The sequence below is a fragment of the Anolis sagrei genome, chromosome 7, assembly GCF_037176765.1.
Source record: "Anolis sagrei isolate rAnoSag1 chromosome 7, rAnoSag1.mat, whole genome shotgun sequence".
Classification (NCBI taxonomy): Eukaryota; Metazoa; Chordata; class Lepidosauria; order Squamata; family Dactyloidae; genus Anolis; species Anolis sagrei.
In genome coordinates this window covers 39,634,061-39,657,708 of record NC_090027.1, presented here as the reverse complement: position 1 = coordinate 39,657,708, position 23,648 = coordinate 39,634,061, and the positions used below count along the sequence as shown (strand labels likewise).

At 42.2% G+C, this 23,648-nt stretch overlaps 1 protein-coding gene across 1 annotated transcript; it reads left to right on the top strand.

Annotated features, from left to right (window-relative positions):
• Positions 1-1,593: 1,593 nt before the first annotated feature.
• Positions 1,594-20,455, top strand: LOC132782701 (uncharacterized). The gene is made up of 6 exons (XM_067470788.1): positions 1,594-2,402; positions 10,393-10,527; positions 14,145-14,312; positions 14,429-14,632; positions 17,730-17,819; positions 20,343-20,455. The coding sequence occupies exons 1-5, from the start codon at positions 2,318-2,320 to the stop codon at positions 17,741-17,743; spliced, it is 606 nt and encodes a 201-aa protein (XP_067326889.1). The 5' UTR covers positions 1,594-2,317; the 3' UTR covers positions 17,744-17,819; positions 20,343-20,455.
• Positions 20,456-23,648: the final 3,193 nt, after the last annotated feature.

The following is a 23,648-nucleotide window of genomic DNA, read 5'->3' as shown; positions in this document are numbered from 1 at the left end:
CATTTATCATGTGTCTGTTTACATTCTCCCCAACGTAGATGCCTTTGGTTGTCAGGTGTTCTGTTGTGCCTTTAAGACAGGCCTGGGCAAACTTGGGCCCTCTGGGTGTTTTGGATAGCCAGTAGGCTGTTAGGAATTGTGGGAGTTGAAATCCAAAATACCTGGAGGGCCCAAGTTTGCCCAGGCCTGCCTTAAGGTGTTTACGTGCCTTTAAAATGCTCTAAGGCAGAAAAAAAGGAGGAAAGGAGAGAGAGAGAAAGAAAAAGGAATGTAGCAACACCTTTACTGTTGTTTTTTTTTTACTTTACCACTTTTTTCAGATGCAGAATGGTTTTATATCACAAAATCTCCTGCTAAAATAAAAACCCATGAGTCTGAAAGGTGCTGCTACATTCCTTTATTACCTCTACCTTCCTCATTTTTATATTGCAAGATACTTAACACACATATCTTGGAAGTCTAATATAGAGAATGTCTGTGTGGGGCCTGATCCATCTTATTTGTTTGCTCTCCTTAGAACGCTCTAGATCAGTGGTTCCCAGCCTTTTTTTGACCAACATTAGTACCAAATCGGTTACAAATCAGTTTTTGGTCAACTTTAGATTCAGTTTGGTTATTTGGGGTGCCGATTCAGAAAACTGCATTGGATAGACCACATCAATTCTAGTTTCGGATACAGATACAGATGCCATCCAGTAGTTGCCATCTGCTCGCCCACAGAAAACCATATTTAATAAGCCTCGGCATGATAAGAGGCTTTTGCAAGACGAGTCGCTGTTGTTGCAACAATTTAGTAATGATGAGGCCGTGGACCATATTTTAGTTTTTGCGGACCACTGGTGGTCCATGGTCCACAGGTTGGGAACCACTGTTCTAGATGCTGCCAAGGTTTTGAGGTTGTTTCTGGGTTTCTCTTCTGCATTTTCCCATCCCTTTCTTGGTTCAAGGATCTAAGGGCCGGCTCCTGCCCTAACCGAGCCCTGCATAATCTCCTTATCCAGCTCTTTGCAGAGCTCATTTTAAAAGGAAAAGCCCTTCTGTTTCAGAGGTGACCCCAGGTTGCCTTCTCTGAAACCCTTTGTGTCGTCTAATGTAGCCTCACAACAACCTTGCCAGGTAGGGGAACATCGTCGATGCAATCCATGCAGCCATGGTTTTCATCAAAGCCACTGGTCTCCAAGTGCTAAACTCTGCACAGCGTTTGGATATGATTTGTTTTAAAGGGATATTGTTCCCCAAAAGTATGCCCCCCCCCCAAAGTCTGGTGGATCCTGGGAACTGGTTCTATTTGGATTCTAATTATTTTGGGCCTGGTCTAAAATATTACCTGAGATGGAATGCAAGACCACATATCTTTATACACCTCCTTTGGCTGTATGGGGTTCCAATTTGGATGTAGGGGATAAAAGAGAATCCAGTACAGTTTGAGAATCCCATATCCATAAATTTGTGTGGCAAGTTTGGTTCAATTCCATCGTTGGTGGGGTTCAGAATGCTCTTTGATTGGAGGTGAACTATAAATCCCAGCAACTACAACTCTCAAATGACAAAATTATTTTTTTTTTAGTGAAGGACATACATTGGGTTGTTAGGTGTCTTGTGTCCAAATTTGGTGTCAATTCGCCCAGTAGTAGTTTATGTTAATCCCACAAACGAACATTACATTTTTATTTATATAGACTAGACGTACCCTGCCACGTGTTGCTGTGGCTCAGACTGTGTATATGTGCTGTGTGTGTGTATATGTGTGTGTATATGTGTGTTTGCATGTATTTGTGTGGTTTTGCGCATGAGTTGTATTGTGCTTTTGATTTTTGGCTTTTTAAATCTCGTCTGCTGTGTTTTTTTAGTGTTTTTATGAGTGATGGTCACTCGTTGACCTTGAGAGGTTTAGTGTGTTCAAATTTGGTGTCAATTCGCCCATTGGTTTTTGAGTTATGTTAATCCCACAAACGAACACTACATTTTTATTTATATAGATATATATATAAGGGATGCTCAACCTGTAATCGCTTTTTGCTGCGGGATTATCTGTGCCACGGATGGAGGAGGGGATGTTCGGTGCAGGATTAATGGGAGCTACTCAATCTCATCCATGTGCTTCTTTCTCTTTTTTCCCCTTCCTTGGCTTCGGAAAGGAAAGAGTTCTTTCTTGTGTGTAAGCAGGGTATGTATTTGGGCACCCCAAAGTCCTTGGAGTTGGAACTAGCCAAAGCCATGGTGGGATGATGGAGAGGAGTCTGCCCTAAACCCCCATGTCTTTCGGAGGAAGGAGCGAAACAGCCAGGGAGGAGGAATCCAAGGGTTCAGATCCACCATGCGCTTTGGGGCTCTAGGCATCATTTCGTTCCTCCTCCTTATCCTCTTTGCATCTGAATCTCTCTGGGGCGAAGAATTGGAAGGTAAGTTGGCAAAGAAAATGCTGAAAGCAGAGTTTCCAAATAAAAGATTGTTGGATTAGTTTGGAACAGTAGCAGTAAGAAAGGAAACCCAGTGTTTTGTTTGTGAGGATGCTATTTCGAAGGATGCAATGCAATGGGGAAAGATAGCCCTAGTTTAAATCTGAAACTTGGGAAGTTGTTTTCTCTGGGTGCATCTACACTGTAGAATTAATGCAGTTTGACACCACTTTAGATCTGCAATGTTTCAATGTGATGGAATCCTGGGAGTTGTAGTTTGATGACGCAGCACCAATGGGGAAAGATAGCCCTGATTTAAATCTGAAACTTGGGAAGCTGTTCTCCTTGGGTGCATCTACACTGTAGAATTAATGCAGTTTGGCACCACTTTAAATCTGCCACTGTTCACTGTGATGGAATCCTGGGAGTTGTAGTTTGATGATGCATCAGCACTCTTGAGAAGAGAAGACTCAAGACCTTGCAAAACTACAAATTCCAAGTCTTTTCATTCTCAATTGAGGGTCTTAACTGTTCATCTCCATTGTTGAATTACTCAAGACCTTGCAAAACTAAAAATCCCAAGTCTTTTCATTCTCAATTGAGGGTCTTAACTGTTCATCTCCATTGTTGAATTACTCAAGACCTTGCAAAACTACAAATCCCAAGTATTTTCGGTCTCAATTGAAGGTCTTAACTGTTCATTTCCATTGTTGAAGTACTCAAGACCTTGCAAAACTACAAATCTCAAGTCTTTTCGGTCTCAATTGGAGGTCTTAACTGTTCTCCATTATAGAATTAATGCACTTCGATGCTACTTGAACTGCCATGGCTCAATGCTTTGGAATCAGGAGAGTTGTAGTTTTACAAGGGCTTTAGCCTTCTTGAGGCCTCACCAAACTACAAATCCCAGAATTTCATAACATTGAGCCATGGTAGTTGTAGAGAAATGTTTATTATAGAGTGTTTATTATACTGTATTTAAACTGTATTTATGTATTACATTTATTGCCATGGCCTAGCTGTGAGGGATAGGTTGCCATGGTAACAAGACAAAGCCTCAGAGGAGGTGGGCGGAGCTAAAGGAGTAAAAGATTTGAAGGTGGCAGTTAAGTTTAGTCAGGCGGAAGAGACCCTGAGGAGAAGAGGAGAGCCAGTTAAGGGCTCTGGGAAATAGCAGAGTCAAGAAAGGACTCTGGGAAAAGTAGTTTAGTCAGGCGGAAGAGACCCTGAGGAGAAGAGGAGAGCCAGTTAAGGGCTCTGGGAAATAGCAGAGTCAAGAAAGGACTCTGGGAAAAGTAGTTTTGTCCGGTGGAAGAGACCCGGGGAAGAGGAGTGCTAGTTAGGGCTCTGTTGTGAAGCTGTGAGAATTCAGTAGTTCCTAGAATTTGTGAATATTTCTTCAGCAAGAAAGCTGAAGGTGTCACCTTGTTAGATTGCTTAGGTTAAAGGAATCTAACAGAGGGGGTTTTCAGGATTGCCAGTAAGGAAAGACTGGTGATCAGTGGTTTGTTCCGAGTATAGGGCAAACCGTGTGGATATTCACAATAGGGAACTCTGAAGTAGTATAAGCACTTCACTAAAGAAGAAGTTTGTAGAATTGTATCATCAGAAGCATGTATCTCAAACCAGCCATTTTGTAACATCAAGCCTTGTGCCAAGTTTAAATTCTCAAAACTGCAACAATTACGTTCTGTTAACAATAAATCTTGTTCTCTTTGTATTTCAAACCTGCCTCCTCGATTGCTTTCATGCTTGGTGCATTCCACACTACCAAAGTCACCTCACAACACAACTAAAGATAAACAGAGACCTAAACCAGCGTCTCTAAACATATTGGTGGCAGCTTAATTGATATCTAAAAGAAGGTTTCTCACAGAATATTAGTGGCTTTAAAGAAGATTAATACTTCCTCACATAATTTTGTTGACAAGCGGAGGGGATTAGTGCTTCTTTACATAATTTTTGGTGGCATTCTAGTGAGATTAGCGCTGCTTCTTTACATTATTTGGTGGCAGACGACGGGATTCGTGTAACAACTAATCGAGTGCCTTAAGTTTAATTTAGGAATAAGTTGTGAGGTAAAAGTTGTTGAAAACATGGCTACCAGGCGGCAGAGAAAGCTGGCTGAGGAAAGAGAGGGAGACCAAGGGGAAAGCTCGAGCTCTGAGTCAGAGACAGAGGCAGTGCCTATGTCAGAAATGGCTTATAAATACAAACTGGAAATGGAGGAAAAACGATTAGAGATGAGACGGTTAGAACTAGAGATGGAGGCAAAACAAAGAGAGAGAGAACTGGAGGAAAAACAAAGAGAGAGAGAACAGGAGTTAGAATTGAAGAGAATGGAGTTTGAGCTAGAGAAACAAAGATTGGCTTTGTCTCAAACATCCAGTGATGTTCAGGAAGGGAGATCTGGAGGGGATACCCCAGATTTGATGAAGAAATTCCCAAAATATACCAAGGAGGATTGTCCAGAGAAATTCCTAATATCTTTTGAAAGATGTTGTCGTGATTTTGGAGTGGCTAAGGAAAAATGGATGACATACCTTAGGCCACAGATAAGTGGGAAACTTTTGCAGATTTATGGACAGATGCCGGAGGAGTCTTGTAGAGACTATGATCTGTTTAAGAAACAGGTTCAACAGGAATATAGATTGACTCCTGAATATTATAGATTTAAGTTCAGGACGTTGAAGAAAGATAAAACACAAAGTTTTGCTCAGGTGGCCTCTAGATTGTCTCAACTGTTCGATAGTTGGATAAAGACGTCTGAGGTAGAAGATTATCAACAGCTGAGGGAACTTTTGAAATTGGAACAATTTTTCCAATTAGTTCCTTATGAAATTCGTTAGGTGATTCAAGATCGCAAGCCATCCACGATTGTAGAGGCAGCGGGTATGGCAGATCAAATAACAACCTTGAAAGAAGGATTTAAAAGGGAAGATCTGCCAGGGGACAAAAGAACAAACAGGCAGCCATTTTATTCACAACAAAAGCGCCCACAGCAAGAAAAGGGTGCTGAATTAGAAGACACCACCTATAGGAGGCAGAGTGTAATAAGACCAACTGCTCCTGAGGTAAAACGACGGTGCTTTCAATGTGGAGAATGGAATCATTTAAAATATCAATGTCCCCTGTTAAAGAAGGAGAAAACAACCCTCTTTGTGAATAAAATGAAAGAAACACCAAGGGCAGAAGCAGATACTGTTTCAAAGGAGAGTTCAAGCTCAGAGCCTCAAGAGAAACAATGTTTGTTCATCCTGTCAGGCAGCCCATCTAAGGACTACTTAGAAACCATTTCTATTGATCACAAAGACAGGAAAGGACTCCGAGATACAGGTTCCGAAGTATGCATTGCGCACCCTGAAATAATTCCTCAGAAATTTCAACAGCCAACCTCTGAAATAAAATTAAAAGGTTTAGGTCCCGCGATCCCGACACCCGTGGTGACCTTGCCAATAGAATATAAAGGATGGAAGGGTATGTGGGATTTTGCAGTCAGTCCTGACATACCATATCAATGTTTAATTGGAAATGATTTGGCTGAGGAGATTAAATTCTGTAAGATGGCGTGTGGGGAGAAAGAATGTAACAATGAAAGCCCTGAACAGAAAGCCCTGTGTTTTGCCATCCGACAAGATGGGGATGATAGCCCAGAAGCCAGTGCTACAGTTGCTAAGGTTGTTACGAAGACAGGAGGAGTTGAGGAAATTCAACAGGAACAAAGAGCAGAAGAACAACCCTATAGATTTATTGCTGGAGGTGGTGTTCCAAATATAAAGTCAGAAGTGTACAGCCAGGAGAGACCATGCAAACGAGGAACAAGCCCTGCAGCAGAGCCGATTCCAGTGGCTGATTATTTGAGAGCCAGTGAAGAGAGTATAGAAACAATAGGTCTGGAAAGACAAGTGATAAACTCTGAGGAGAAAGAGGAATCCTTGACCTTAAAAGATGTATTTCCTTCAGCTCCACGTAAAGAAATTACCTCAGCCGAACTTTTTGACAAAGACAATAAAATAAAATCTAAAGGGAAAGCTGAAGAAAAACAAACTCTGGATGTGACAGTAGGAACTGATGCGAGTCCAGAATATCCAGGGGTCTTCTGTGAAACAAAGATCCATACACCTGAAGGGCTAATTGAAATTAAGATGACTTCTGGACATGATTCATCCACTGTAAAAGTTCCAGATGATCAAACAAAAGAAGTTCTAAAGAATGGAACTATAGCTGAGGATAAGAGTTTATGTGAAACTTATCAAAGAGCTGGCATCAACAAAATGATAAATACAAGATTGTACCCTATGACAGGTGATGGTGGAAAAGAGAGACATTTTGTTGAGAGTAAAACTTTAGATCAACTCTTCCTTGCTAACTCTGAACATGTCGATGTGTCTACATATGAAGAGAGGGTGAACAGAAAAAGAAGATTTGGCCAGGTGTCGGAAGAGAAATCTCCTTTATCCTTGAACAAAGAAGAAAGAGAGAATAAAAGCCAAGTTGATAGACTGACAAGAAAACTAATATACACAGACTATATTGGTGATAAAAGGAAGAATTTACAATTTCCAGCTTCGGGGGTTCATCCAGACTACAGTGATGAGATCACAAAGGAGAGAAAAGGTGTTCTTGTTTGTTCTTCCAACGGTGGCGAGTTCTCTTCAAGACCAGGAGAGAATATTCAAGGAAGTGCTGATTCTTCGCAACAACAGAGTCCTACGCTGAAGCAAGTCTCATTTCAAGCCTTAGAACTCGATAAAAACAGAACTGTTCCTGATAATTGGAAGACCAGATGGAAAGAGGATAACTCCAGTAGCGGAGAGGAGAAAGAAGAAGAATGTGGTACTGGGGGAAGTGTATTGGCCTGTTATAATTTGAGAATGGGTATCAGGGAAAGGAGAATTGGAATTGAGTAAAAGAAAAAAAAAACAAAAACCTTATTCTCTACAAGGGCCAGATCAAATAACATTGCGTAATAAAAGTGTTAATGAAAAAAGGTAATAGATGTGTAATGTAGTGTAATATTTTAAAAATGGTTAACCTGTTTTAATTGCAAATTTGTGAAATGTATGATGTTATTACAGTGGTGAACTGTATATGTTTCATACCCTAGGTATAAGATATGAACCCATTATATTAAAGTGTGATAGGTATATACGTTTTGCAATAGGCAATAAATATTTACAAATATATGTATAAGTATAAAAATGTGAGACTTTGATACCACATCCATAGATGATACTAGAATTTCGTAGGTTAAAGGTTTGTATATATGTATAATTGAAATGTATTTAACCCTAATATGTTTCCCTTTCAGAATTGGTGTATATGTATTTATTGTTAAATGATATGTAGGATTATTTTTGCCATTCTAGGATTAAGAAATGTGCAAAAATATATTTCTGGGAAGGAAGGTGTAGAGAAATGTTTATTATAGAGTGTTTATTATACTGTATTTAAACTGTATTTATGTATTACATTTATTGCCATGGCCTAGCTGTGAGGGATAGGTTGCCATGGTAACAAGACAAAGCCTCAGAGGAGGTGGGCGGAGCTAAAGGAGTAAAAGATTTGAAGGTGGCAGTTAAGTTTAGTCAGGCGGAAGAGACCCTGAGGAGAAGAGGAGAGCCAGTTAAGGGCTCTGGGAAATAGCAGAGTCAAGAAAGGACTCTGGGAAAAGTAGTTTAGTCAGGCGGAAGAGACCCTGAGGAGAAGAGGAGAGCCAGTTAAGGGCTCTGGGAAATAGCAGAGTCAAGAAAGGACTCTGGGAAAAGTAGTTTTGTCCGGTGGAAGAGACCCGGGGAAGAGGAGTGCTAGTTAGGGCTCTGTTGTGAAGCTGTGAGAATTCAGTAGTTCCTAGAATTTGTGAATATTTCTTCAGCAAGAAAGCTGAAGGTGTCACCTTGTTAGATTGCTTAGGTTAAAGGAATCTAACAGAGGGGGTTTTCAGGATTGCCAGTAAGGAAAGACTGGTGATCAGTGGTTTGTTCCGAGTATAGGGCAAACCGTGTGGATATTCACAATAGGGAACTCTGAAGTAGTATAAGCACTTCACTAAAGAAGAAGTTTGTAGAATTGTATCATCAGAAGCATGTATCTCAAACCAGCCATTTTGTAACATCAAGCCTTGTGCCAAGTTTAAATTCTCAAAACTGCAACAATTACGTTCTGTTAACAATAAATCTTGTTCTCTTTGTATTTCAAACCTGCCTCCTCGATTGCTTTCATGCTTGGTGCATTCCACACTACCAAAGTCACCTCACAACACAACTAAAGATAAACAGAGACCTAAACCAGCGTCTCTAAACATATTGGTGGCAGCTTAATTGATATCTAAAAGAAGGTTTCTCACAGAATATTAGTGGCTTTAAAGAAGATTAATACTTCCTCACATAATTTTGTTGACAAGCGGAGGGGATTAGTGCTTCTTTACATAATTTTTGGTGGCATTCTAGTGAGATTAGCGCTGCTTCTTTACAGTAGTGAATGTAGTTCCAAGCAGCATTAACTGGACAGTGTAGACAATTACTCAAGACCTTGCAAAACTATAAATCCCAAGTATTTCGGTCTCAACTGAGGGTCTTAACTGTTCATCTCCATTGTTGAATTACTCAAGACCTTGCAAAACTACAAGTCCCAAGTCTTTTCGGTCCCAATGGAGGGCCTTAACTGTTCATTTCCATTGTTGAATTACTCAAGACCTTGCAAAACTACAAGTCCCAAGTCTTTTCAGTCTCAATTGAGGGTCTTAACTGTTCATGTCCATTGTTGAATTACTCAAGACCTTGCAAAACTACAAATCCAAAGTCTTTTCAGTCTCAATTGGGGGTCTTAACTGTTCCTCTCCATTGTTGAATTACTCAAGACCTTGCAAAACTACAAGTCCCAAGTCTTTTGGTCTCAATTGAGGGTCTTAACTGTTCATCTCCATTGTTGAATTACTCAAGACCTTGCAAAACTACAAATCCCAAGTATTTTCAGTCTCAATTGAAGGTCTTAACTATTCATTCCATTGTTGAATTACTCAAGACCTTGCAAAACTACAAATCCCAAGTATTTTTGGTCTCAATTGAGGGTCTTAACTGTTCATCTCCATTGTTGAATTAATGCACTTCGATGCCACTTGAACTGCCATGGCTCAATGCTTTGGCATCAGCAGAGCTGTAGTTTTACAAGGACTTTAGCCTTCTTGAGGCCTCACCAAACTAGAAATCCCGGGATTTCATAATATTGAGCCATGGTAGTGAATGTAGTGCCAAGCAGCATTAACTGGACAGTGCAGATGCATCCCCTGCCTCAGTCGATTACCTGGAAGATGGGTCTAATGCTGAACATTTAGGGACGTGATTTGCATCTTTCTGGGTCCTTTATAAGGTCTCAATACTACATCCAAAAATAGTAAACAGTTAGTCTTAGGCGCACTTGCCCCTTGCTCTTTTGCTCCCCATTCTCCTGTCTATATGTGCATTATGTCATTTATGAATGTGGACACATGTGTAATATTGCATGGTTGAAGGTACCTGAAAGCAGGAGTTTAATTCATGGGGTATTTTGGAAGAACCCAAATTCATTCACTTTGGATGTCATGCATTTCAAATTCTGGGTCAGGCACTAATTTGCACTGAATTACCTGTATTTGGAGCCCCCTGGTAGCGCAATGGGTTAAACCCCCGAGCTGCTAAACTTGTTGACCAAAAGGTTGCAGATTCGAATCCTGGGAGTGGTATGAGCTCCCGCTGTCAGCCCCAGCTTATGCCAGCCTAGCAGTTCAAAAAAATGCAAATGTGAGTAGATCAATAGGTACCACTCCTGCGGGAAGGTAACGGCGCTCCATGCAGTCATGCTGGCCACATTACTTTGGAGGTGTCTATGGACAACGCCGGCTCTTCGGTTTAGAAATGGAGATGAGCACCACCACGCAGAGTCGGACACGACTAGACTTAATATCAGGGGAAAACCTTTACTTTTACCTAAAATGGTTAATTTTATCTTTTCCCAGCACATTCAGATACTTACTGGTCAGGAACGGCTCCTATCTGCCTTGGAGGCTGCAAAGGGAAGCACAAAGAGTTGAAAAAGAGCCAATGTGGAAATGGAAGTTGCTGCTGGTTGGGATATAAATCCTTTTGCCGAGGTATGAGTAACTTATGGATAATAGTAGTAGTAGTAGTAGTAGTAGTAGTAACAATAATAATGGGTTGTTGTAGGTTTTTTCGGGCTATATGGCTATGTTCTAGAGGCATTCTCTTCTGACGTTTTGCCTGCATCTATGGCAAGCATCCTCAGAGGTTGTGAGGTCTGCTTGCCATAGATGCAGGTGAAACATCAGGAGAGAATACCTCTAGAACATGGCCATATAGCCCAAAAAACCTACAACAACCCAATGATTCCAGCCATGAAAGCCTTCGACGACGACAACAACAACAACAACAACAACAACAACAACAACAATAATGGGTTGTTGTAGGGTTTTTTGGGCTATATGGCTATGTGAGACTTCACAACCTCTGTGGATGCTTGCCATAGATGCAGGCAAAATGTCAGGAGAGAATGCCTCTAGAACATGGCCATATAGCCCGAAAAAAACCTACAACAACCTAGTGATTCCAGCCATGAAAGCCTTCGACAATAATAATAATAATAATAATAATAATAATAATAATAATAATAGTGTTGCAATCCCAGGTGACAGCAGAATTGATGAGAAGCAACTGGAAAAGTTGGCATGATACGAGGATTTAACGATCGAACTACGAAGACTCTAGCAAAGACAAGCCAGTCAAGGTGGTCCCCGTGGGATCGGCACACTGGGTGCAGTGCCTCAAGACCTTGGCCTGCACTTAAAAACAATAGGTGCTGACAAAATTACCATCTCTCAGCTACAAAAGGCCACCCTACTGGGATCTGCATGCATTATTCGCTGATACATCTCACAGTCCTAGACACTTGGGAACTGTCCAACGTGTGATCAAACACAAAAGCCAGCACTGTGATCTTGTTTCCTGTGTACTAATCTTGTTGTGTATCAAATAATAATAATAGACACTGAATCCCACCCCAGTTGCAAGCATTTGGCGGACAAATCCTCCTCTTTCACCTGTCCCTCTGAGATCGTATGTTTCTAATGAGGACAAAACCTTAAAGCTTTGCTAATCGACTCTAATAGGTAACAGGGGAAGCAAGCGGAGCAAGAGGCAGGATTACCATTGGATTAATCTTTCTAAAAGGATCAGCGGCCTCCGTGGAGTCATAGAGGCCTCTGCAAGTTAGATCTAAGAATCCTCTTTATTCACCAGAACTGGAGAAGTTACTTTTTTTAAATCACAGGGGTCTTGAGTTACATTAGGCAGGACTACAACAACAGCTCTAGCTAAGGATCTAGCTAAGGCCCCTTTTCGTCGCCCCAAAATAATAATAATAATAATAATAATAATAATAATAATAATGTATTGTCGAAGGCTTTCATGGCTGGAATCACTCAGTTCTTGTGGGTTTTTTCGGGCTATATGGCCATGTTCTAGAGGCATTTCTCCTGACGTTTCGCCTGCATCTATGGCAAGCATCCTCAGAGGATGCTTGCCATAGATGCAGGCGAAACGTCAGGAGAAATGCCTCTAGAACATGGCCATATAGCCCGAAAAAACCCACAAGAACTGAATAATAATAATAATAATAATAATAATAATAATAATAATAACTTTATTTATACCCCGTTACCATCTCCCCAAGGGACTCGGTGCGGTTTACATGAGGCCGAGCCCACAATACATCAATAAACAAAAGCAATTAACAAAAAAACAATCAATACAATACAATTAATATAAATCACATAAACAAAAAAGTAAGCAATAACAATAAAGAGTAACACACAGCATTTAAAACCTATGGCCGGGTCAAATGTAATAATTTAAAATTTAAAAAATAATGCTGGGCATGAACAAGGTAGGATATAACTGGGATAGGGTTTTCAAAGAGAGATGAGGGAATGCAGTCAGTCCTAAATCAATGGTAAAGTGCATTTGAGGGCATATTGCTGAGAGATTTCCTTATTCTGGGAAGGCACACTGGAGCAGCCACGTTTTCAGGCTCCTCCTAAAGACTGCCAGAGTTGGGGTATGTCTGATGTCCTTGGGAAGTGAGTTCCAGAGTTGGGGAGCCACCACCGAGAAGGCCCTCTCCCTCGTCCCCACCAATCGCGCCTGTGAAGGAGGTGGGAACGCGAGCAGGGCCTCTCCAGATGATCGAAGAGATCGTGTGGGTTCGTACACAGAAATGCGGTCACGCAGAAGACTGTGGAAGGACCTACCAAAGGAAGATGCACCATAGCAGCTAGAGGAGCTGCTGGAATTTAAGACACAATGAAAGATCTATTTCTCTCTGCGGAAGTCTGACCCAGTCAATGATAAGTTGTAAATCTTAACCTGTGTTTTATTGGTAAACTTTAAGCTGCATTTTGTGTGTACTTTTTATATGTATTTTAATAGTGCTTTACTTTATCTCTCTGCTTTAACTATGTTGCATCCCACCTCGAACCTTAATGAGAGGCAAGATGATAACAACAACAACAAATTATCATTGTTATTGTTGTTGTTGTTATTATTATTATTATTATCATAATCTTGCCTATCATTAAGATTTGAGGTGAGGTGCAACATAATGGCACCCGATGGAGGGGATTGTTGTCGTCGTCATCATTATTTATTTATTTATTTACATCATTTTTATCCCACCCATTTCAGCCCGAAGGTGACTCAGGGTGGCGTACCAACCGGCAACAATTAGATGCCACACACACATACACACACACACACACACACATATATACACATACCAGGTAAGCCACACCAAGCTCCCGTCGGGGAGGTGGTGGTGGGGTATAAATAAAGTTTATTATTATTTATTATTAAAAGCAATGTAATCACATCATAAATACATATAAAATCCATAAAAGCTATAAAAATTTTTATATATATATATATACACACACACACACACACACACACACACACGTTGTTGTTGTTGTTCATTCGTTCAGTCGTCTCCAACTCTTCGTGACCTCATGGACCAGCCCACGCCAGAGCTCCCTGTCGGCCGTCACCACCCCCAGCTCCTTCAAGGTCATTCCAGTCACTTCAAGGATGCCATCCATCCATCTTGCCCTTGGTCGGCCCCTCTTCCTTTTGCCTTCCACTTTCCCCAGCATAATTGTCTTTTCTAGGCTTTCCTGTCTCCTCATGATGTGGCCAAAGTACATACATACATACAATATCTTCCAGTCCGATTCCTCATCCGTTTACATCGTCTTAGCCGTTGCGTGTTCGTATTACAATTTTGTGTTTATCTAATCACGCTGAAGCTCCAAACGCTTGCTCAAAGAGACAGGTTTCAATCTTTTCTGAAAGGTCAGAAGGGAGGGGGCCGATCTAATATCCTTGGGAAGGGAGTTCCACAGCCAAGGGGCCACCTCTGAGAAGGCCCTGTCAAACTACTCTGGAACTTCCAGATTCAGACAGACAGTGTTTTGGAGCGTGAGACTCCTGACCTCACGATCGTGGAAAAAAACAAAGTGTGGATCTGTGAGGTCTCACAACCTCTGAGGATCCTTGCTATAGATGCAGGCGAAACGTCAGGAGAGAATGCCTTTAGAACATAGCCATATAGCCTGAAAAAACCTACAACAGCCCAGTGATTCCAGCCATGAAACCCTTTGACAATACATTGTGTATTGATGGTTTGTCTCCTTCTCTCCAGTGAACTGTGGCCGACCGGAAGCAGAGTTCAATTCGGTGGTCTACGGCAACGACTGGTGGGTGGGATCTGTAGTGCGCTACCGCTGCCGGGCAGGGTTCCTGCTGGTGGGTGACCCGGCCAGCGCCTGCCAGTCCAGCGGGCACTGGACCCCCAAGCCAACTTGCCTCCGTAAGTAATAGCACAGAGGTCTTGAGCCTAGTGGTTACAGTAGTATCACATTGTATTGAGGCCACCGTATAGATGCCCTCCTTGAGTCCTTCTCCCGCCGTATCTCTTTGGCACAGGGATCTGCCTCCGAAGCCGGATCGAGATCAACGAGCGGGACATTGACGGGAGCTGCTCCTCCACCTGCCCCAAGAAGGCCCACCTGGGGGCCCTCCTCAACCACGGCTGCATCAAGATCTCCGCCTGTGTCACCAAGCAATCCGGCTGGACCCGGTGGTTCTCCCGCTGTGACTTCTGCGAGTGTGACTGCTACGTCCCGTGTTGTAAGCATTCCACAAAGAGCAGGGCAGTTGAGCATCACAGAATCAGAATAGACCCCAAGGGCCAGCCAATGCAACTCTGCCATGAAGGAAGACACAACCAAAGCCCTCCTGGCAGATGGCCATCCAGCCTCTGCTTGGAAACCTCCAGAGAAAGAAGGAAATTCCACTGGACTCCCAGGCAGATCTTTGCGAATGAATAACCAACTGAAACATAAGGTTTGGAAGTGACATCAAGGTCCCTTCAAGTCCAAAACCATTCTGCTAGACAGGATGGCACCATCTAATCCCTCCCAGCAGATAGACATCCAGCCTCCACTTAAAAACCTCCAGAGAAGGAGGCTTCAACAGACTCCTAGGCAGTTTGTAATCCACTATAATTGGAAGGGGTCCCTAAACATCCTCCAGTTCAACCCCCTTCTGACAGGCAGGAAGACACAATCAAAGCCCTCTCAGCAGATGACCATCCAGCCTCTGCTTGGAAAACTCCAGAGAAAGAAGGAAACTCCGCTGGACTCCCAGGCAGATCTTTGCGAATGAATAACCAACTGAATCATAAGGTTTGGAAGTAACATCAAGGTCCCTTCCAGTCCAAAACTATTCTGCTAGACAGGATGGCACCATCTAATCTCTACCAGCAGATAGCCATCCAGCCTCCACTTAAAAACCTCCAGAGAAGGAGGCTCCAACTGACTCCTAGGTAGTTTGTAATCCACTATAATTGGAAGGGATCCCTAAAGGTCCTCCAGTTCAACCCCCTTCTGACAGGCAGGAAGACACAATCAAAGCCCTCTCAGCAGATGGCCATCCAGCCTCTGCTTGAAAACCTCCAGAGAAAGAAGGAAACTCCATTGGACTCCCAGGCAGATGTTTGCGAATGAATAACCAACTGAATCATAAGGTTTAGAAGTGACATCAAGGTCTCTTCAAGTACAAAACCATTCTGCTAGTCAGGATGGCAACATTTAATCCCTCCCAGCAGATAGCCATCCAGCCTCCACTTAAAAACCTCCAGAGAAGGAGGCTCCAACTGACTCCTAGGCAGTTTGTAATCCACTATAATTGGAAGGGATCCCTAAAGGTCCTCCAGTTCAACCCCCTTCTGATAGGCAGGAGGACACAACCAAAGCCCTCCCAGCAGATGGCCATCCAGCCTCTGCTTGAAAACCTCCAGAGAAAGAAGGAAACTCCACTGGACTCCCAGGCAGATGTTTGCAAATGAATAACCAACTGAATCATAAGATTTAGAAGTGACATCAAGGTCCCTTCAAGTTCAAAACTATTCTGCTAGACAGGATGGCACCATCTAATCTCTACCAGCAGATAGCCATCCAGCCTCCACTTAAAAACCTCCAGAGAAGGAGGCTCCAACTGACTCCTAGGCAGTTTGTAATCCACTATAATTGGAAGGGATCCCTAAAGGTCCTCCAGTTCAACCCCCTTCTGATAGGCAGGAGGACACAACCAAAGCCCTCCCAGCAGATGGCCATCCAGCCTCTGCTTGAAAACCTCCAGAGAAAGAAGGAAACTCCACTGGACTCCCAGGCAGATGTTTGCAAATGAATAACCAACTGAATCATAAGATTTAGAAGTGACATCAAGGTCCCTTCAAGTTCAAAACTATTCTGCTAGACAGGATGGCACCATCTAATCTCTACCAGCAGATAGCCATCCAGCCTCCACTTAAAAACCTCCAGAGAAGGAGGCTCCAACTGACTCCTAGGCAGTTTGTAATCCACTATAATTGGAAGGGATCCCTAAATGTCCCCCAGTTCAACCCCCTTCTGCCAGGCAGGAAGACACAATCAAAGCCCTCCTGGCAGATGGCCATCCAGCCTCTGCTTGGAAACCCCCAGAGAAAGACGGAAACTCAATTGGACTCCCAGGCAGATCTTTGCGAATGAATAACCAACTGAATCATAAGATTTGGGAGTGACATCAAGGTCCCTTCCAGTCCAAAACCATTCTGGTAGTCAGGATGGCGACATCTAATCCCTCCCAGCAGATAGCCATCCAGCCTCCACTTAAAACCTCCAAAAAAGGCTCCTAGGCAGTTTGTAAGCAGTTTCCTCCAAACCTCTATTCCACAATAGCTCTTACCAATAGTAGATTTTTTTCTAATGTTTCAGTGGAAAATGAATAAACAACTGAATCATAGGATTTGGAAGTGACATCAAGATCCCTTCAAGTCCAAAACCATTCTGCTAGTCAGGATGGCACCATCTAATCCCTTCCAGCAGATAGCCATCCAGCCTCCACTTAAAAACCTCCAGAGAAGGAGGCTTCAACAGACTCCTAGGCAGTTTGTAATCCACCATAATTAGAAGGGATCCCTAAACGCCCTCCAGTTCAAGGCAGGAAGACACAATTAAAGCCCTCCCAGCAGATGGCCATCCAACCTCTGCTTAAAAAGCTCCAAAGAAGGAGCTTTCAATACTTTTGCAATGCAGTGTATTTATAGAAATCCAAGGGTTGGAAGAGACCCCATGGGCCATCCAGTCCAGCCCCTTCTACCAGATAGGAAAAGCACAATCAAAGCCCTCTCAGCAGATGGCCACCCAGCCTCTGTTTAAAGACCTCCAAAGAAGGAGTCTCCACCAACCCTCTATTCCACTGTGAAACATCTCTTATTGTTATAAGATATTTTTTCCTAATTTTTCTGTGGAATCTCTTTCCCAACATATGGAGTCCCTAAGATGAACCTATCGTGGGGTTTCCTGGGGCTGAGAGGGTGTGAGCAAGTCTCAGTTTCCATGGCCAAGAGAAGATTCGATCCCTTGTCTCCGGAGCCTTGAGGTGCATCTACACTATAGAATGAACACTGCATAAATCTACTTCAATTGCCAAGACTATGGAATCCTGGGATTTGTAGTTTGGTGATGCACTAATGGCAACAAGGTAAAATACTTTCAAAACTACAAATCCCAGAATTCCCTAGCATTGAGCCAAGGCAATTCAAATGGTAGGTTGTTAGGAATTGTGGAGTTGGAGTCCAATACACCTGGGGGAAACTGTGTAAGAATAGTGCTAGTAACAACAGGATTGCCAAGGGCAAGTATGAGTGCCAAATTCAAAGGTCGTCCTCCTTTTTACTCCGCAGCTTCATCGATCTAAATGGAATTCTGATATTGTGATATGACGACTTCCTGCGGCCAAAGGAATTGCGATCTTGTGATATGCCGACTTCTAGGTAAGTGTTAGAGATGTACCCATTCCAACGAATGAAAAATCCAAAATCCAAAAACCAGTAGAGTCTCTTTATCTGGAGGTTTTAAAGCAGAAGCAGGATGGCCATCTGTCAGGAGGGCTTTGATTGTGTATTACTTCGTGGCAAAATGAGGGTTTGACTGGATGGCCTTTGGGGGTTCCCTTCCAATTCTAGGATTCTATGATGTTTCAGAAAATTCCAATGAAGCTGAAGTATTCAGCTGTTGGGAGCCATACCTCAAGGTTGTTGTTGTTGTGGTCATTATTAGGACAGAGCTCTTGATTGACATGGAGAAGGTCCAGGTTTAATCCCCAATTGTTGTTGTTGTTGTTTTTGTTGTTATTGTTAGGAAAGAGCTCTTATTGACATGCAGAAGGTCCAAGTTTAATCCCCAATTGTTGTTGTTGTTTTTATTGTTATTGTTAGGAAAGAGCTCTTGATTGACATGCAGAAGGTCCAGGTTTCATTCCTAATTGTTGTTGTTGTTGTTGTTATTGTTGTTATAGTTAGGACAGAGCTCTTGATTGACATGCAGAAGGTCCAGGTTTAATCCCCAGTTGTTGTTGTTGTTGTTGTTGTTGTTATAGTTAAGACAGAGCTCTTGATTGACATGCAGAAGATCCAGGTTTAATCCCCAGTTGTTGTTGTTGTTGTTGTTGTTGTTGTTGTTGTTATAGTTAAGACAGAGCTCTTGATTGACATGCAGAAGATCCAGGTTTAATCCCCAGTTGTTGTTGTTGTTGTTGTTGTTGTTGTTGTTGTTGTTGTTGTTATAGTTAAGACAGAGCTCTTGATTGACATGCAGAAGGTCCAGGTTTAATCCCCAGTTGTTGTTGTTGTTGTTGTTGTTGTTGTTGTTGTTGTTGTTGTTATAGTTAAGACAGAGCTCTTGATTGACATGCAGAAGATCCAGGTTTAATCCCCAGTTGCTGTTGTTGTTATTGTTAGGACAGAGCTCTTGCAGAAGGTCCAGGCTTAATCCCCAATTGTTGTTGTTGTTGTTGTTGTTGTTATTGTTGTTATAGTTAGGACAGAGCTCTTGATTGACATGCAGAAGGTCCAGGTTTAATCCCCAGTTGTTGTTGTTGTTGTTGTTGTTGTTGTTGTTGTTGTTGTTGTTATAGTTAAGACAGAGCTCTTGATTGACATGCAGAAGATCCAGGTTTAATCCCCAGTTGCTGTTGTTGTTATTGTTAGGGCAGAACTCTTGCAGAAGGTCCAGGCTTAATCCCCAATTGTTGTTGTTGTTGTTGTTGTTGTTGTTGTTGTTATTGTTGTTATAGTTAGGACAGAGCTCTTGATTGACATGCAGAAGGTCCAGGTTTAATCACCATTTTTTTCTATTTCTATCTGTGGTTTCATTCCTGCTAAAATTAGATTTTTTTTATTAAGAAAAAAATTGATAATCATTTCCCTAGATTAATTGATGCTGACGTGAATACGCATGCTTCAGTATGTCCGCATTCACATCGCCAACATTAAATAATACTAGACATAACAATTCGATGTGTTATTGAAGGCTTTCATGGCCAGAATGACTGGGTTGCTGTGAGATTTCTGGGCTGTCTGGCCATGTTCCAGAAGCATTCTCTTCTGACGTTTCGCCCACATCTGTGGCAGGCATCCTCCAAGGTTATGAGGTCTGTTGGAAACTAAGTAAGTGAAGTTTATATGTCTGTGGTGGGAGAAAGAGGCAAGCGTGAATGTTGCAATTGGCCAGCTTGATTAGCACTGAAAAGCCTTGCAGCTTCAAAGCCTGGCTGATTCTTGCTTGGAGGAATCCTTTGTTACAAATATCTTCATGGAACATTTTGAGGAAAACAAGCCCTGGAAACACCAACAAAAAAGCTCACGGCTTAGCATGAGAAGGGACCCCAAAGGGCATCTAGTCGATCCTGTTGATGCCAGAAATCCAGAGCTGCAGCATTCCACCTTCATTAAGTTTAATATGCTTTTAGCTCATCCTGATTGTGTTATCTTTGAGGATCTTTGAGAGGAAGACTTTCTGTTACTGGGAAATCAAAGGGTGCATCTACATTGTGGAATTGATGCAGTTTTATCCCATTGCCATGGCTCATTGCTATGGAATCTGAAAAGACAGAGAAAGAGTGGCTAATAGAATAGAGTCTGACAATGCTGCAAAAACATGCCTTTTAAGAAAAAACCCAAATTAAATATCCTTGAAAGGTCACCTTGTAGCCCAACTTTGATGAAGGGAAATCTCAGTCTCTGTCTGCGTCAAATATCGAAGATGAGTGACGCATGCAAAATGTATGCAAAACCTCATGACTTGACTGGGAAATGGGCAAGAAGAGAAAATGGTAGTGTTATTTTGCATTATTTGCACTGGTTTCAATTTGTTTTATGTAGGAAGTGATTTATTCTGTTTTAGACTATTTTTTAATCTAGCTACGGTACCCCCCCCCCCCCCAATGATTTATAGTTCACCAAGAGCTACCAAATAAATATATGACTTTTCCCCCTTTATTAAAAACTTTTCTGGAGGTTCCGGAGTTGCACAAGTTCAAGGCATCAGAAGATCGAGAACACACCCAGCAGCAGCTGTACCCTCATAAACTATATCATTTCTAACCCATCAATAAATTGTGCATACTTTATGATTTTCGTGTAACGTATCTTTCAGCCGTGTATTGTATCTATTTCTTATATAGAATGTATCTAAACTGCTTTATGGAAATGTATCAAAATGTAGCCACCCCTCCATGACCCTGCTGAAACAATCCCCTAGGAATAGGAAGGTTGGGCAAATCCCTCTGGCTATTTCCCAAGCCAGATAATCACCAGGTTCATTGTGTGTATGTGCAAAGATAGGTGATTTCTCTGGGCAGCCAGATAAGCCAGATGTTTGTGTAATTAACCTGAGGCTGAGAACCTGATGTTGCCTCACAGAAAAGGGGGCTTTGAGTATGTGCATCCTTTAACTCTTTTATTGACAGCTGAGTCCTTGATAGCCAAGGGTCAGTATCTTTTGTCCTCCGAGCCTTGTGTTGTGACTCAGCTAGAATCACAGACTGTCTCTGATGAGGATGATGGGACTCAGGTTCACAGTTTGGTTCAAGATGTCCCTGCTATAGATGATGAAGAAGTGCAGTTTCCCACAACAAGGCATGAGAGTGAGAGTGTTGATACTGAAAATATCCAGGTGCAGATAGATTCAGAGAAGGAAGATAATTCTCAGAAGATAACTATAAAGACTTCTGGCTGTGTGTGGTTTGGTGTCTTCAGCAAGGTGAATCTACTCTGAGGTGCAACACCTTGCACCTTTGTTTCTTGAGCTCCATATCTTTGTTTAACACGGAACTGTACAGTTGAGCTAATCAGAAACTCATCAACATATCATTGCTATTGTCTTCTTCTGGATCACACCCTCCCAAGGATCATTTCTGCAGCTGATTGGTCCTTTACCCTGACCAATCCCCAGCTGCCATTCTCCCTGGCAAGGGATTCCCTGCCTGGAAGCTGTGATGTCAGCTGAGCTTTCAACCAATCCAGGCGCGGCTTCTAGCCAGCCTCTTTTCTTGAGAGGGAGCGGGAGGTTTGAATGGCTGTCAGAACTGTATATAAGATGTCTTGCATTGCTTGTACTTGCATCCCTTTCGGCCAAATTATCTGTGGCTTGTCTTCAACATGGTGAATTGTTTTCTCTGTCCGGGCCTTTCTGGCTTAGCACACGCTCACCAGGCACGGATCTTCCTATCCGTGGTCCTAGCTAAATCACTTCATTTTCAATTGCTGCCATTTCTTCTCCTATATAGAATTTGGTTATATGCCTCCATAAAATCTTCGGAAATGGGGCGGTATTGAAATATTGTAATAAATAAAATGAATAATTAATAACATAAGGAATCAGAATCCTGCCCCCCACTGAATTTTCTTCAGTCCCCCATTTTCAAGCTTTGCACTAACTTAACAGTTGTTGTTGTTGTAATAATAATAATAAAAATTATTATTATTATTATTATTATTATTATTATTCAGACTGTCAGAGTTTTGGAGCACAATACTCCTGACCTCACAATCGTGTTGAAAAACAGAGTGTGGATCATTGATGTTGCAATCCCAGGCGACAGCAGGATTGAAGAGAAGCAACTGGAAAAGCTGGAAATAGGAGGATTTAAAGGTCGAACTGCAAAGTCTGGCACAAACCAGTAAATTTGGTCCCAGTGGTGATCAGCACACAGGGTGCAGTGCCTAAAGACTTTGGCCTGCACTTGAACACAATCGGCGCTGACAAGATTACCATCTGCCACCCTACTGGGATCTGCACGCATTATTCGCCGATACTTCACACAGTCCTAGACACTTGGGAAGTGTCCAACATGTGATCCAATACAACAACCAGCAGAGTGATCTTGTCTGCTGTGGACTCATCTTGTTGTGTTTCTAATAATAATAATAATAATGGCCCAAGTTACCTATCTGAACGCATCTCCGCCTACGAGCCCACTAGGACTTTAAGATCTTCTGGGGAGGCCCTGCTCTCGATCCCGCCTGCAACACAGGCACCTTTGGCGGGGACGAGGGACAGGGCCTTCTCAGTGGTGGCCCCTTGGCTGTGGAACGACCTTCCTACGGACATTAGATCGGCCCCCTCATTAATGGTATTTCGGAGAAAAGTGAAAACCTGGTTATTTGAACAGGCGTTTGGATAGGCAGTACAATGAATATAGGAAAACGGAACTACGAATGACGAGCTGGATCATGATTCTAGTTATGAGATGCTAATGAGTTGTTTACTGATGTGTAATTACTTAGTATATTATTGTGTTAATTGTTTTTAAATGATTTGTATGATGCTAGCATTGAATTTTTGCTCCTGTTGTTAACCGCGTTGAGTCGCCTAAGGGCTGAGAAACTGCGGTATACAAATAAAGTAAATAATAAATACATAAATAAATAAGTTTGGGTAATTATTGGAGGGGGAAAATTGTATTTCTTGTTATTAATTGAACTGAAATGAATTACGGCAGGAAAAATAATGCATTGTTTTCAAAAAATACTCAATTGAGAGAAAGCAATTCCTAAGTAGCTGATTATTTTTCCCGTCTATCACAGCAAACCAATGGACACAAGGGGGCATGCGAGAGCCATAGGTTGGAAGGGAAACTTTGGGTGCATAGGCACTGTGGAATTAATGCAGTTTGACCTTGTGTAACTCACAAAAACTACAACTCCAATAATTCCATATCAATCCTAATGGTGTCAGGCTGCATTCATTCCACAGTGCAGATGACTGGTGGAATCCCAAGTGCATTGGCCACTTACCAAAAGGGGAAAATCAAGACTCCGGGGATACCTTTGGTTGAGATAGGCTTCATCCTTTCCTCCCTGAAGCTGCTTTATCCATCGAGGATGCATTCCCAATTTGCACGGGAATCATTCTCTGCACATACAAATCCCTCCCTGCCCTGGCACAGGGAGCAGTTGGCAGCAGATGGTGCTTGGCGGAGGAGGCATCAATCAACGCCATTCATTACCATATGCCCCTTGTCTCCCAGGCAAGGTGACCAGAGATGAAGCAGATGATGGGGAGAGCGGAGCAAAAGGTCTTCTGTCATCACGATTGTCCATTGTGGAGTTACAGAGTGTCACAGACTTATGGGACAAATCTCTGTCCACGAGGTGCTTTCCATCTGTTATCAATGCTGGGAACATTATTATTGATTATTAATAATTATCAATAACTCTGCATTGTTATGTATTATTATTATTATTATTGCTCCATCTGTTATCAACGCTGGGAACATTATTATTGATTATTAATAATTATCAATAACTCTATTGTTATGA